Source organism: Pteronotus mesoamericanus, unplaced genomic scaffold, assembly GCF_021234165.1.
Source record: "Pteronotus mesoamericanus isolate MK-2021 breed Mesoamerican mustached bat unplaced genomic scaffold, CSHL_Meso_final scaffold_408, whole genome shotgun sequence".
In the NCBI taxonomy this organism is placed as follows: Eukaryota; Metazoa; Chordata; class Mammalia; order Chiroptera; family Mormoopidae; genus Pteronotus; species Pteronotus mesoamericanus.
The window spans coordinates 2151060-2166374 of NW_026555315.1; the positions used below are offsets into that span (position 1 = coordinate 2151060).

Sequence of the window (15315 nt, forward strand, 5' to 3'; positions counted from 1 at the left end):
CAGCCTGGGCGGCGGAGGCTGGTCCTGGGGCGCGAGGGCCGCCCTGGGGCCTTGCGGGAGGGCATCCTGGGGGTCGTTGTCAAGCGATCGCTATCAGGATGGGGCAGGGGCGGCTCTCAGCACCCCTCCTGGAGGTCACCCTGACCGCGGTTCCCCGGCTTTGTCCTCACCATGGGACAAAGCTTTGGGAGGGAGATTTAGCCCCGACAATGCCCCCTCCATCCCACTGAGGAGGGGAGCCTAGTGTCCTCCGGTCCTTGGAGACGCTGCGAGCCTTGGGGAGGACGGAACAGGAGCCCAGCGAAATGGACACAGGGGCAGGGGCAGGTAGCAGCCTGGAAGGCTTCCCGGAGGAGGTGTGCGAGCGCTCCCAGGATGGGGGTGCGGCTGGAGCGGGGAGAGGCCCCGTCACAGCACGGGCTCTCGGCACAGAGCCCGCACATGAGCACAGTGCTGGGCCGCACTGCGCCCCGGGTGGCCCCAGCGTGGTAGGTGCTCCGCGTGCAGGGGACCAGGGCTCCGTGCGCAGGGCGTGCCGCCACCCACCGGCCCGCCCCCCACGCACCCCCTGCTGACCTGGGAGAGGCGTGCGGCCCTCCTGGGAGAGACCAGAGGCTGTGGCCCAGAGCATGAGAAGGGGGGGCACAAAGATCCGGCGGAGGGAGGGTGACGGCAGCAGGAACCCAGCTCTTGCCCGCCCCGCGTCGCCCACAGGGGCTCTGCGTAGGGGCCATGAGCCTGAGCGGCTCGGGGTCCTGCCTGCCTGCCTGTGGGGCTCTGCCGGCGCGTCCCCCAAAGCCCCCGTGGGTCGCGGGTGGGAGCTGACAGGCAGCTGCCCTGTGCCCTCTGGGGCGTCCGGGCAGCCTGGGCACCCGGGGCAGGGGGCGGGGCCTGAGAGCCGACGGCTGCGGAACACTTGACCTAACAGTCCCTGGATGAAGTAACGTGGGGTTGACAGGCCACCTGCCAGCCCTGAGTAGCAGAAGATACCAAACTGGCTTCCAGGGACAGAGGGGACGGGACGGGGCGGGAGGGGCACGCGCTCCGCGGATTCTCGCCCCCGGCTTTGGGGCCTTGGAGCCTCCAGCACCCCCCGCCCCAGCAGCTGGCCTCCCGCGGGCCTGGTCTCTCCCCAGCCCCCTGCAGAGCCCCCGCCCCGGCCCCCCTCGCTGCGCCGGGGGGGTGCATGGAGCCCGACGGGGGTGCCGCCCGCAGGCGGCGTCCGGTGGCTGCTGTGGGGCAGCCCGGGTGCCCCGTCCAGGTCAGCCGCGAGCTGGCCGTTTGCACATGGGCAGGTAACTCCCCGCGAGCTGCTTTCCTCGGGGCGGGGGCGGGGAGGGATGCCAGTCCACGGGGCGACGGTGACGTGAAATCGCTCGTTTCTATTGCTGAGCACAGCGCGGGCTCCCGTGAGCCGTCGGCCCCTGGCGGTCACGGCCACACTCGGCATTCCCTGAGCGCCCGCTGTGTGTCCGAGCTGCGTCAGGTGCCGCGGGCTGGGTGCTGAGCCCTTGCCCTCGGGATGTCTCCGCCCCAGTGCCACCCTCCGCCACTGAGGTTCTAGAATGTTCCAGCGGGCTGGGGCGCTGAGGCACTGCCTTCCCACCCTAGTTGCTGCTCGGTCACAGCAGCCTGGCTCTGTCCTGAGGCATTTGGACGAGTGGCCCTGCCTCCAAAGGCCACGCCCCAGTCTCCTTGAAGTGCTGGGCTGCGGCGGCTGCGGGGGGGCCCCCCAGCCCTGCACTCCTTTGAGAACTCCTGAGGGAGGAATGGGACTGTCCAGCAGGGGGAGTCTTTCTGTCCACCCTCCTGGGGCACAGGCCGGAAGCAGGCAGGGAAGGGTCTCGAGCGGGAGTGGGGGGCCGGCCCTGCCTCCCAGGCCTTCTGGACTCGCCCCCTGCTGGCTAGGACCTGGCTTTTTCAGGGTGCTGGGCTGGGCGCGGACAGTCTCCCACATAACGTGGGATCTGGAGCCTGTAAGCTATGCAGGTGGCTTATTTCTGGGCTGAGGAAGTAACTGCGTCAGGAGGCAAGAACCCGGCGAGGGGGGGCTAGGGATCCCCGAGGCCCCTTTCTGGGCTCCCCGGTGTCACAGGCCTTCTGTGACCGAGGCCGGGCTTACCCTCCTTGGAGACATTCAGAAAACTCGGGCGGTCCCTGCCCAGCCTGCCCAGGATCACGGCCTGACACCTGCCCCAAAGCCCGGCCAAACTCGGCCGACACGCGGCCGGACGGGGCGCGGCCCGGCACGGGAGCACGAGGACGCGGGAGTCACTCTGCGCCCGGCCACCTCCCCTGACATCACCGTCTGTCCCCGCCTCTTTTTCTTTCCTTTTCAAAAATCTCTTCCCCAAAAGTTCGCTTTCTTAAGATGAGCACATTTAAAAACACCGTAGGAACGTCGCCCCGGAAGGCGTGGCCCGGGGGCTGCCCCACGGCTCCCCCACCCTCCACGCCCTTTCTGCGCTCCCCGCCGTCGCCTCGCCGGGCACTCAGATCCCCCCACGTTACGGGGCGGTCCCCTGCTCCGGGAGTGCCCCCTCTGCCCCTGACTCCGCCAGGCACGGCCAGAGAGCCCCCCGCTCAGCAGGTGGGTGCTGCCCGGGCCCTCGGGCCTCCGCGAGCGGAAACGTGGGGACGTGCGACGGTCGGGGGGCGATGCGATTCGGGGCGTGGCCTGGGCTTGGATCGGGTGGGGCGCTGGCCTGCGTCCCTCCTTCACCCGTAAGATGCGGCGAACGGCCGCGGCCGCGTGTTCCGGAGCCACACGGAGGACGTCCCGCAGCGGGTCCGGCTGCCAGGGACTCTTCAGCCCCCGCGGGGCCAGGGAGTGGAGGATGGGCCTGTGGACCGGACCGCGGCCGCCGTGCGGGCCCTGAGGGCGGGCTGGGCGCTGGGCGGGGAGTTTGCAGAAGGCAGATCTCAGCTCCGCGCGGGGAAGAGCTTCCTGGCAGAGCTGCTCGGAGGTGGAAGGTCCCCCGCGTGGGCAGCGAGGACGCCTGTCGGGAGGGCGTGCAGATGACGTCCCAGCTGGTCCGGCAGGCTTCCCCTGTCACCTGCGGCCACCTCCTGTTCCAAGATTCGGGAGCCGAGGGCCGCCGCTCAGGGCAGCCCCGGGGCTGGAGGCGCCGTCCCTGCTTCCAGGCTGCGAGCTCAGAGCCCTGAGGTCCCGTTGCAGGCGTCACTGGCAGCCGCAGGGACCAGACCACGTGGCCGGCCTGCCACAGTGGGCTGCCGGGCTGGCCCGCCCCGCTTCAGACGCGGGCCCCGCTCGGAGGCTCAGCGGGGGGCTCTCCAGGCAGGAGTCTTCAATAATGGCCTGGCCACACCACAGACACAGAGGCCTGTGGTCAGCAAGGCGAGAGGCCTCAGGCTCGGGGGCGGTGTCCCCTCTGGGAAACGCAGCCTGTGGTGCCTGCCTCTGCAGGTGACGGGCGGATTGAATGGCTCCGTTTGCGGGGCGCCCGGGGCTGAGGGAGCCCAGCCCACTCCTTCCACCCCCGTGTGTCCCGCTGCCTGGTCCCATGCCTGGCCAGCTGCAGGCGCCGGTAACCCAGGCGAAGAGGGTGTGCAGGGCGTGGCGGCAAGGGGGAGGGGCCATCTCCCTCTTGGGGCAGGCGAGGGCTCCCCAGAGTGGGGCCGGGGGGCGCGGCTTCCCTGGCAGCGGCCTGTGCCCAGAGGGGGCGGAGAAACGGCCGGTGCCCAGCCGCTGCCGCCAGCCTCCCTCGCTCGCGGGCCAGGGGCGGCGCCCCTCCCGGGGGAGCAGCCTGAGGCTGGCCTGATTGCCCCGGAGGGAGGGGGCGGGCAGGGCTGGGCTGGGCGCCATGGGCTGCGCTCTCTGCCTCTGCTTTCTCCTTCACCGGCCCATCCGGCCTGACCGCCGCCCCCACACAAGGGCCCCTCGCCCTGCAGGACAGGAACACACTAGCGGGGGACACGGGAATGCTGGCGGGGCCCGTGATGGGGGCAGACTCTTGGCGGGGGGCGGGGGTCTTAGCTCCAGGTCTTGAAGATGGAGGGTCCTCCCGCCCAGCCCCTGCCGCCAAGAAGCCCCTGTCCCCTTCCACCGGCCAAGAGGAAAGGCCAAGCCCTGGGAGGCGCTGGGCCAGCACTTGGGGTCCCGGCGCCAAGGGCTGGCCCACCGGCGGGCAGCAGCTGAGAGGAGGCTGTGAGCCACGGGGCCCCCTGGGGAGGCCTGCCGGCCCGCCCTGTCCCGAGCCCTCCCCGCCTGTCCTGGGGCGTGACAAGCCCGGCCATCGCCCCGCAGCACTGTGTCATCGGAATGAGGACACCAGGCTCCCTCGCTCTGAGATAGAGCAACTCACGTTTATTTACGAGGAGACTATACACAGAGCCACCTTGATGGTGGGGCAGAGCAGGACCACCGGGGACAGCACGGGACCCCGTCCCCGCAGACCACCTCTCAGGCACACGGCAGAGCAGGGCTGGCTGGGCCGATGGCAGACGCCAGGCAGGGTCACGCACAGAACCCCGGCCCCGCCCCCGTGACCGGCCACACACACCCACCCGGGGACGCTGTCCCTCGTCCCCACCCCCGACTCAGTGCCCCGCCCCCGTGTCTGCAGCCCTCGGCTCCCCATGGCACCGTCACCTCTCGGCCCCCACGGCTGCCCTGCAGGGCCACGCGCTCCTCCGGGGCAGGGACGGGGACGCCTCGGCAGTGGGTGGCCCGGGAAGGCAGGTCCTGGGGGGATCGAGAGAACAGGAGCTGAGGAACGGGGGGCCGCGGGTCCAGACAGCTCATTCAAGAAACTTGGCTCCGTGGGGGGTGTGCATTGGGCGTGTCGGCTGCGCAGCCGGGGGGCCCCGGAGGGCTTTCTGCTCCTATCACGGGAGAGGCAGCCGCGAACGTGGGAGCTATGGGCACGTGTCAGTGGGAAGGACTGGACCCTGCTCTGCAGTGGCGGGGACTGAGGGGCAGTGCTTGGGGGTCCCACGTGATCGGTCAGGGTGAGTGTGTTCCTCCAGCAGCGTGGGCCGTGGAGTAGGCAGGGCCGGGTCTCACCAGGTTTGCCAAGCGAATGTGACGCCTCGAGAGAGGGACAGGTGCGCCGAGGGAGGCAGGTGAGGGACTCGAGTGTGGCCTTTAAGCTTTACCCCATCTGTCCACCTACCTATCCGTCCAGCTGTCCACCTGTCCATCCATCTACCTGTCCATCCATCCGTCCGCCCATCTGTTCATTTGTCCATCGGTCCATCCATCTATCCATCCTCTCGCCCATTCCCGTCCACCCCACGTGGCTACTTGCAGCCGGGGAGACCCATTCAGCGAGGATGAACGGGCACCTAGGACCCCCCGCTGCTACAAGGGGGGATTGAAACCCCGCCCTGCGCACCCCACACCCCTCCCAGGACCCTCGTGGGAGGGGCTGCCGTCATGCACGGCGGCCCAGGGGACCAGTTTTGGGAGCCGGGCCGCCTTCGCCCGTCCCTGTTCCACCGGCACCATCCTGACGAGTGCCCGCCGTCTTGTTAGGCACAAAGCAGGGAGGGTGCAGCAGCGTGCACCCGGTGGGCTGCAGGGGGTGAACGGGCTCATGTCACCAGCGTCCCCCGCGGTCCCACCCCCCAGCTGCCTCTCACGCACCCCGGACCCCTTCAGGCCGGCGCATTCGGTGCCCTCCCAGCACCAGCTGACCCCGCTGTGTGTCGCAGGCTCCCTGACAGCGCGGGCGCTGGGCTCCAGCCCGGGGTCCACTGCAGTGGTAGTGACTGGCAGCTGCCACTCAGCCCAAACGGGACCCAGGAAGGGGGGCCTGGGAAAGGTGGGGTGGGGTGGGAAAGGAGCCGGCGGGAGAGCCGCCTCCCTTTTCGGAGCCTTGGAGGAGGTGGGGAGGAAGGGGCGCTGGGAGGATGTAACTTAGCGAAGGTTGTAATCAAATATTTATCTGTTAATTGATCCCCTGAGCCGCCTCCCCCTCACCGTCGCTCTCCCACAATTCCCTCCTGGCTCCCCGGCCCAGGCCCTGGCCGCCTTCGCCCTGAGCCTGCCTCTCCCCCGCACCTGGGGGCTGCGGGACGTCACCTACACGTTTGCTATCAGTGCGTTGTGGGGCTTCGCCGGTGACTGCAGCAATGAGGTGGGGGGCGGGGCGCCTGCATGGGGCGCGCGTTCGGTGTGTACGCACACGCGTGTTTCCCCCCGTTGTCAGGAGCGCCGACGCTGCCCCAGTTTCTGCAGAGTGGGGAAGGGGTACCCAGCGGCCTCGCCAAGGAGGACAGGACTTCTGCTCGCGAGGCATCAGGGGTCACCCGGGAGTTGGGGGTGTCGGGCGCTGCGACAGCAGAGGCCGGTGCTGGGGGTTTGGGAGCAGGGTGGGTGGGCCCTGGGCACAGAGCAGACTCAGGCCTCTGTCCACATGGGAGGGGGCAGGCAGGTGTTTGTGGGGGCAGGGCAGGGCTGGAGGCAGAACACCTGGCAGGGCCTTTGGCTCACCGTCGCCCCCACGTGGCCAGGCCTCTCTGGGCACCTCGTGCTCTAAAAACTGATCAGAGTTCGGCGTCACTGTCTGAATAGCTGCCCCCTCTCCTACTGGACTGCAGACCCCTCCGGGGCAGGGGCTGCCTGTCCCGACCCCCAGACACCCAGTGAACAGTCGTTAGGTGAGTAAGTAGCGTCTGAATCAAGGCTGCGCAGGGAGCAAGTCCCAGCATGCTCCCTGCCCATCTCGCGGTGGGAGAAGGTGGACAAGGAGACAAGACACCCAGCGTGCCCAGCCAGTGTGGCAGGGGGTGCAGGGAGCACACGCAGGGCTCTGCCCCTGGCACAGAGTTGGGGAGAGCCAGACTGCCCACACCTGCACAAGGGTCCTTCCCTGCAGCGGGGCCGCTCTTGTGAGAGCTGGCACCTGTCTGTCCCTGGGGACACACCTGGCAGGCCCGAGAACGCCTCAGCGGCTCAGAGGGGCTGCGGCCCGCCAGCCCTCAGTACACGTCCGCAGTGAAGGATGGAGGGCGGGAAAAGCCAGAACCGCCCCAGCCCACCCTCCCCCCGACACCACGAGGGACCCCCGTCCCACCTCTGCGGCTGAGGGACTCCTCCAGGGCTGACTCAATGCCCTACACTGTTGGTTCCCCTGGCACCCAGATTTTGGGGGGGAGGTTGGGGGTGGGGGCCCGGGCAGGGCCTCCCCAGGAATCTGACCAGCCTTCTCTCTTTCTCTCCCTCCACAGGGCAGTCAGGACGCCACGGCTCCGCCCGAAGCGATGGCCCAGCCCTACCCCCCCGCCCAGTACCCCCCGCCACCGCAGAACGGCATCCCCGCCGAGTACGCCCCGCCCCCGCCGCACCCCACGCAGGACTACTCGGGCCAGACCCCCGTTCCCCCGGAGCACGGCATGACCCTATACACACCAGCACAGACCCACCCCGAGCAGCCGGGCGCCGAGGCCAGCACACAGCCCATCGCGGCGGCCCAGACAGTGCCGGTAAGGGCCCCGCGACCCGGAGCTCGGGAGGCAGGGCGCACCCAGCGGGGCGGCCCGGGCGGGCAGCGAGGCGAGCCCGTGGGTGGAGACGCAGGGCCCAGAGCGGGGGTCCCGGCATGCCCCCACCCACCTGCAGCTGCTCATCGCCGGACACCAAGCGTCGTCCTGGTGGCGCCTGCTCAGCCAGGCACAGTGGGGTGGGGAGCCACCCGGCTGGAAGCGGGCCCGCCGCCGCCAGCTGCCCCCTTCCCTGGCCCCTGCTTCCTGAGCCAGGCTTCAGCCCTCCCCTCAGTGGGGGAACGGAGGGCGTCCCAGGCCACGGTGACCTGTCAATGGGAAGCGAGGGAAGCGGCTGCAGCCTGGGGGCGAGCGGGAGGGCTGGCGGCCCGGGGCCCCAGCGCAGTCTCCGTGGCAGGCGTTCCTCTCGTTTCTAATCGCTTGCAATCTACCTGCTTGGCTGGCCCCCAATCAGATAGCTTCGACTCTGTGGTTGTGCTGCAGCTCCGAGGAAAAAGGGCTGAGCCCTGCGCTTTCCCCATAGGAAGGAGTGTGGCGCGTGGTGGCCATTCCCCTGCCGACCCTCCCAGGGACCAGGCCCAGGGCTCCGGCCAGCCTGCCCCTTCCTGCGCGCCCCCACCCCCGCGCCAATGCACTCTCGAGGTGCCTGCCCCCACCGCTGCACAGTGGCTGCGGGGTCATCCAACCGTCCCTGCTGGCTTGGTCCCAGCGCTGGCTGGCCAAGCTGGGCGAGGGGCCAGCAGCTCTGAGCTGCCCAGGAGAGGCAGCGCCCTGGCGGCTGTCGATGGGCCCCCCCACCGCACTCCGTCGGCCCTTCCCCTAATCCAGTCTGGCTCCCGAGGTGCTGCGTGGATCCAAATGTTACCCGCCCTCCCTGGGCGGGCGGCCTCATCCGAGCTCTCGGGGGCGAGAGCCCCCTGGCCCCGGGACTGGCCGGACCCTCGCCGGGGGCACGACCAGCGCCCTTCCTCCCTGCCTGAGGCTGCTCGGAGCCATCAGATTTCATGCACTGCCGTCCCTGGTACGGGGTCTCCCATAGATGCCACCAGGGCTCCTACAGATGGAAAAAGCCAGGCATGTGGGTCAGAGACTCGGGAGCCCACCGCCCCTCCCGCTGCTCTGCATGGGCTTCCGAGACCTCGAACCATGGCCTGCGCAGGCTCGGAAGAGGGGTGTGCAGAGCCGGAGGAGGGGCTGGCCGTGAGCGCGTCCCCCGACCAGCTGGGCTCTTTCAGAGGAACAGCCGCGGTCGGGGGCACCTGGTCAGGCCTCATGCCCGCCTCACAGACGCCCAGTGAGCCTGGGGTCCGCCCAGGAAGGAGCACTGTTGGGAGACAAGGTGATCAGGTGCCCAGCGCCACGGAGCAGAGGCCGACAGCCAGCACCTGCGCCACAGGAAGAGCCCGGGCCTCCGCCACACCAGGGCTCCCGCCCTCGGTCTCCAGACGCCTGTGGGGCACCTGCTGTGTGCCGGGCACTGAACAGCGCGGGACACACAGCAACCAGCCCTGCCCTGTGACGGCCGCCGCGTCCCACCAGCCAAGGACAGAAAAGTCGAAGGGGCCAGTCGTGGCCTCTGTGGCTGAGTCCGTGGGCCCTGAGGGGACCCAGAGTCCCCAGAGAAGTCCCCACTGAGGGACGTGAGAGGCTCGCTGCTCTGGCTGAGCGCCGCCCCGGAAAAGCTCCCAGCCTGGGGGGCAGCAGCCCCACCGCCCTTCCTTTGGCCTGGTCTCTTCAGGTCCTACGAAGGGTCAGGGTCTGCCAGTCGCCATCTGGGGACCAGGAGGACAGGCTGTTCTTCTCCAGGCCCTGGGCCGAATGAGCAAAGCGGATGGAAGTCACTAGACAACAGAAGGCCCATAGCCGCCCAGACAGGGCCGCCGCCTCGGGCCTGCGCACTCTGGCCCTGGAGTGTTTATTCCAGCGGCCGCTTCCCACCCCCGGCGTAGCTGGCATGGGCGTGCCCCGCGTCGGAGTGCGGGATGGAAAGGCAGAGGACGAGACGGGCCGCCCCTGAACCAGGCCAGGGCGAGACCCCGGCCGCCGCGTGGTCTCCATGCTGGCGCGGCGCAAGCAGAGGACACCGGCAAGAGCAGTGGCAGCCGCGCCGCAGCAGGTGGAGTCGTTCAAACAGCCCACAGTGGACAGGCGCTGCCACAGGAGGGGCTGCTCAGAGCCCCGAGGTGGGAGCAAGACATCGTGAACCGAGGGCCGGAGGCCGCAAGCAGAAACCGCTTCCTCCCACGCGGCTCCGCCGCCCCCTGGGGTGAGCGCGGCGGGCAAGTGGCTGGCGGCCATCGCTCGGGAAGAGGTTTTGGAGGAGCAGGGTGCAGGGCTGCAGGGAAGGGCGGTGTGCAAGACCCACTTCAGCCCGTCGCCCATCATCCAGCCTTGGCGCCACCCCAGCAACCGGGCCTGCGTCTTTTGTCTGCTGCTGGGGGCCCCCTAGCCATGCCCGGGGCCCCTTCGGCCCTGCCCGGGGCCCCTTCGGCCTCTCCGTTTGCTGGGCGAAGGGGTCTCAGGCTCCCAGAGGGCGGAGAGGGCTGCCGTGTGCCGGCGGTGCCAGGGATCCATCCTAGCCCACCACTGCTGCTCCTGGCCTTGGAAGGGTTGCGGGGGGAGGGGTGCTGGCTAAGGTGGCGCAGAGATGGGGAAGACGCAGCAGCGGAGCCGCTGAGACCCGCCGTGGGAGGGCGGGGCGTCGGTGGTGCGGCTCCCTGACGCCCTGCGCTCATGCACTGAAGGCGGAGTGCGGGGGTGGGGAGTGCGGGGGTGGGGCGTGCGGGGGGAGCCCCCGGAAGAGCGGCCCAGGCTGCCTGGGCCGCTGTGATAAATGCCGGAGGGCCTCTGCCTCCCCTCGGGCGGCCAGCGCGCCGTCACACTCGGGGCTCCTCCGCGCATCCCACAGTTTGACAGTCGCTGAGCTCGTTTATCTGCCTGCGCGCAGCTGTCTCATGCCTTCCTGACTGGTGTCCTGGCCCCGCTGCGGCTGAGTCTCCATGGCAGCCCCGGCCCTCGGCGGCTCCCCTTAGGGCTTCGGGGGAAGCATCTGCACCTTGTTAACACCCAGTGGGCCCGGTTTCCTGTGGTCCTCCCCCCACTCCCCGCGTAGGACTCCCCTGTCTCCTTTGGGTGCCGGCCAGGCCTCCAGGCTGCATTAGCCACTGCCCTCTGCTGGTCTGAAGTCAGCATTGCAAGTCCTCCCAGCTGGATTTCCGATTCGGTGACTCCATTTGTCACCTGGGCCTAGCAGCAGCCCAGGGCACAGGCTCATGGAACACACACGGGGCACCAGGCCCGCCCTGAGCGCTGCATGGAAAGCCGCACCTTGAGGTGGCCAGGGGTGGGCCCCGCGCCGCGGCTAGAATCGCCAGCGTCCAGATGCGCGCCCTGGGGGCTGAGCGCAGGCCTGCTTTCTGCGAGGCAGAGCGGCACCGAGGCAGGAGGCTGCGCAGGGGCCGGGCCGGGCCGGGCGGCCGGAGCCCCCCGGCGGCTGCCCGGTGCCCGTCAGGAGTCGTCTCCCGTGGGTGGCCCCTGCGGCGGCACCGGCTGAGCCCCAAGGAACAGGCCCTGCGGCACCGGCAGCCCACCCTTGAGCAGTGTCCCTCCCACGCCCGACAAAGGGCTCAGAGAACACACCCGCATTGGAGCTGGGGCTGCCGTGCGGGGCGGCCAGCCGGCCTGCTGAGCCATGGGCCGCGAAGGGATGGTGGCTCCAACCCAACGCCGAGCACTCGCTTCTGGACACGGGAAAGCGGAGTCTAAGCAACACCGGACGGGAAGCCCCTCCAGATCTCCCAGCAGGGCCCGGACCTGTGTCCTCGGGCCCCTCGCCCGCCCTCTCCCGGGGCACCCGCTGCCCTGGAGCCGGGGCAGAGGCCTCTTGGCCGAGCGCAGGAGAGGGGGGCCGGGACGGCCTCGGAGGGCCCCAGCCCTTGGCCTCAGGGTGCCCTGGGCAAGCCTCTGCCCCTAGGGCTCCACTGCCTCAGTCTCGAGCACAGTGGCCTCACCCTGTCCCACCTCCGGGGGCTTGTCTGGTCAGTGCTCCTCTGGTGGCCAGCGACAGACACCCAGCAGAAACAGAATTCCTTCCTCTCGCTGCCGGCCAGCTGCCTCTGTCCCTCAGGCTACACGGGACGGCCCAGCCACCCACTTGCGCAAATTCCGACGCAGAGTCGAGGGCCTCCCTGCGCCTTCGCTCTCTCCAGGCAGAGCAGAGGGGCTCAGGGCGGTGTCACTGCGGCCAGGGCCCCCACACTTTGCGCGGGGTCCTGTCCTGGAAGTGACCTGGGGACAAGGAGGCAAGTCCAAGCCGTGCACTGGGGGGGCAGTCCCAAGGGGACCCCGGGAGAGGAGTCAGCAATGGAGACGGGAAAGGGAAGCGGGAATAAACATGGCATTCTCCTCGGACTCCCCACGGTGCTGCGCCCGCCGCCCAGCAGCCAGGCACCTGGCCACCGCCCCCTGCCACCTCTGAGGACACCCTGCCAGATCCGGGACACCGAGGCTCCGCCTCGCCTCGCCAACGGGCCGCGCCACGGAGTGGGTCCTTGGCTGGCAGTCGGCAGCTCTGGCCGCTGAGTGGCGCACAGGCGGCCTCAGGCCCTGGCAACCCGGCCATAGTGAGCTGACAGGCACCCCGGTCAGCAGCCTCTCATCACCCAGCCAGCGTTGACGGAGCACCTGTGGGCGGCCTTGGGCGCCGGGATTCGCAGGGAGGGCCCCAGGCTAAAGGCCAGCAGGTGCCGCGCGGGGAGCTGCTGGGGTGGGGGCCCTGCTTAGCTGCAGCTTTGTCTCCTGAGACCCAAGCCCTTCCGAGCCCCTCTGTTGAAACAGTGTTTGGGTGCAGAGTGGGGACCAGCTATAAAGGATGGAACTTGGTCCCTGTGCCTTAGCAGAGCAGGGCCCCCAAAGCGCTGAGCAGCAGGGCGGGGCTAGAATTAGAATAAGAGGGCCCCAGGTGACTGTGGGGTGGGGGCAGCACCACTACAGGTGTGTGTGCCTGGCGGCAGGTTCGGAAATGTCCCCTTGGTCTTCAGGCCTCAAAAGCCGGGAGGGCCCCTGTGGGGGAGAAGGGCACACCCGGGACCTGGAGAACCCAGACGGTCCATGGAGCTGAGGGACCGTGGCCGGGCCTGGGCCAGTTCCCCGGGCCCAGGGAGGCGGCCGTTCTGGGGCCGAGACGCGGCCGTGCCATGTCCTGTGAGGGCTGTTGGCCCAGATGCCCTGGCGGATCTTGCCCCGGGGCGGGGGGGCGGGGAGGGCCGCCCGAGGACAGGTGGGAGGGCCTGGTCTTTAGACACGCCCTCCATGGGATGGCAGCCAGAGGGGCCCCCTCACACCCAGGCCCTCTCCCCACAGCAGACAGACGAGGCGGCACAGACGGACAGCCAGCCACTCCACCCCTCCGACCCCACAGAGAAGCAGCAACCCAAGCGGCTTCACGTCTCCAACATCCCCTTCCGGTTCAGGGACCCCGACCTGCGGCAAATGTTCGGGGTGAGTGTATGCGGGCCCCCCATCCCAGCCCCCAGCATCCCCTGGGTCTCCGTCCCCACTGCCCCCTCCCTCCTGGCCAGCCAGCCCTGGCCTGAGCCCGCGGGGCGGGAGGGAGGGACGAGGGGCGGCACAGGTCAGGGTAGCAGGACCTGCTGCAGCCCCCGCCCCGCCCCCGCCCGATGTCAGCCCACCAAGCCCGCCACCTCCTCGGGCTCCACAGGGAGGCCAGGGCCAGTGCCCATCGGGGTCTTAACCCGCCGCCGTCCTCTGACGAGGGCTCCGGGCCCCGAGCCTCGCCCGCAGCCGCCCGGCCCCCGCGCCCGCCCTGTGCCTGGGGGCCTGGCTCCCACCCCTCTGGGCCGGCGTGGGCCGGGCTCAGGGCTGGGGCCCCAGGAGGACGCGTGGGAAGCGAGCGCCGGACGATGTCCCTGGTTCCTCGGGCCGGTCCCTAGTTCTGTGCGGCAGGGCCTCAGCCAGGCGCTGTGAGAGCCTGCACAGAGCCCTTTAGTGCTGCGGTGACTTTATTCTGTCACTTGACTGACCACCCAGCAGGCGCCGACGCCCACTGGGTGCTGGGCTGCAACGTGGGTGGGCGGCGGGCAGCAGCCAGGCTCCCGACCGCCCCGCCACGGGGACCCACGCGCCTGGCCCACGTGGATCCCTCCCCGCCCTCTGTCACTCCGAACCCCCGTCTGGCCTGCACTGTGCCACCCCCACCTCGGCTGCCAGCGAGGTGGACCCGGGCCCCGAGCCCCCCACGCCACCCCCACCTCAGGCGGGGTCTATGAGGCAGGTGCCTAGCGGGCGGCCTCAGGCCGGGCCCAGCACCCACGCCTGACCTCGCCTGATATCCGCTCCCCTCCTTGGGGGCCAGGCCCCTCGGGATTCGGGGTTGACCCAGCGGGGAGCTGGCAGGGTGTAGAATCATCAGGAGACAGGGACCCTGCCCCTCTAAGCCGCGGACCCCCGTAGCCGCCGAGCCCCTCCGAGCCTGGGGCCCCGCAGACGGCAGCTGTGCGGCGGGGCCTCGCCGGCCCTGGAAATCCCCCCACCCCACCCGGCGCCTACACGGCGCCCCCGCCAGGGCAGGCACCCCCCGCCCCCCGCTCTCCTCGGCAGAGTGGGGATGGCACCGCCGGCTGGCTGCACGTTGCCTCGCTGCCCCGTGACACCACCCCCGGGGTGTTTCGGGGTGCAGGGAAACCCCACCGGTGCCTGCCCTGGAGACCCCAGGACAGGCCTCTCAGGAGCTCGCTGGCATTTCGGGGAACCTAGTCACAGGCTGACAGTCTCGCGTGCCAGGGAGAAGGACAGGGCTGCCCCGTGTGTCCGAGGCCAGTGTCCGGGCCGGTGTGTCCTAGTCAGGCGGGGGCCTGGGGTCCAGCCCGACCAGTGCAGGCCGCAGACCCGCAAGGCCTTCTGGGGCGCTTTCTCTTCTGGGACGCCTGCTGCCCCCAGCACCCACCCGGTGGGAAGGACTGTCCCTCTAGTGTGAGTTGGGGGTGCCTGTCAGCAGCAGGTGGCAGAGTCCCCGTAGAGAGAGGGGAGAGACACTGGGAACAGTGACGCTGCACTCCGCCTTGTCGCCAGCCAGAGCCCGGCATCCTGGCAGGGGGAGCTCTCTGCACAAGGAGGAGGGAGGGTGTCCCTGTCCCCGCGGGCCACACGGAGAGCCTGTCCTCCTGTCCCGCCAGGGCGGAGGGCGCAGGGCGGAGGGCGGGCTCTGCGTTGCTGGGGGCCTCCAGGGAGCAGGCTGCCAGGCCAGCAGTCCTAACCCGCCACCCTCCGCTGTCTCCCCTCCCTCTCTGTCTCCGCAGCAATTTGGAAAAATTTTAGACGTGGAGATCATTTTTAACGAGCGGGGCTCCAAGGTGGGTGCCGCCCAGAGGCCGCCACCATTACAGCGCCGGCTGTAGGTCCCGCCAGGCTAACGTGTGAAATGTGCGTTTCCTTCCTGGAGAGCTTCGCGCCCGAGGACCCCTGAGCGACACGGGTGCTTGTATTCCCCTCCTCCGCCCCCCCCACCCCACTGTCTGTGTTGTCGTTGCTGCCGCCGCTGACGCTTCCTTCTCTCTGAGCTGCCAGGACTTCTCTGTCTGCACCGGGACGGGGCGCTCCTGCCCGCCCGCCCGGCCCCCGCCGGCCTGGGAGTCAGCCCCGAGGCGGGGGGAGGGGCCGCAGGGCGGGCCGGCGGGAGGGTGCCCGCTAAGAGGACCCCTGCTCTCTGCTCCGGAAGACACTGCCCCCCCCGGGCTGCGCCCCCCCAGGCCGTGTAACCCAGCCTTGGGGTGAGGCCAACAGTCCTGGACCCTGGCCGGGTCAGTGTCTCCTGCAGCTTTGGCCGGTCCC

At 69.9% G+C, this 15315-nt stretch overlaps 1 protein-coding gene across 7 annotated transcripts in view; it reads left to right on the forward strand.

The window, feature by feature from the left end:
• RBFOX3 (RNA binding fox-1 homolog 3) overlaps window positions 1-15315 on the forward strand; it is a 269214-nt gene that overhangs the window by 243078 nt on the left and 10821 nt on the right. For 5 of the 7 annotated variants that reach the window (XM_054593393.1, XM_054593394.1, XM_054593391.1 and 2 more), the window contains 3 exons: window positions 7195-7449; window positions 12829-12966; window positions 14784-14837. In XM_054593393.1, the coding sequence (XP_054449368.1) occupies window positions 7228-7449; window positions 12829-12966; window positions 14784-14837 (414 nt within the window). In that variant the 5' untranslated portion in view covers window positions 7195-7227. Of the gene's footprint in view, window positions 1-6539; window positions 6625-7194; window positions 7450-12828; window positions 12967-14783; window positions 14838-15315 lie in introns of those variants that run through there. The other 2 variants (XM_054593395.1, XM_054593397.1) reach the window with 2 other exon arrangements.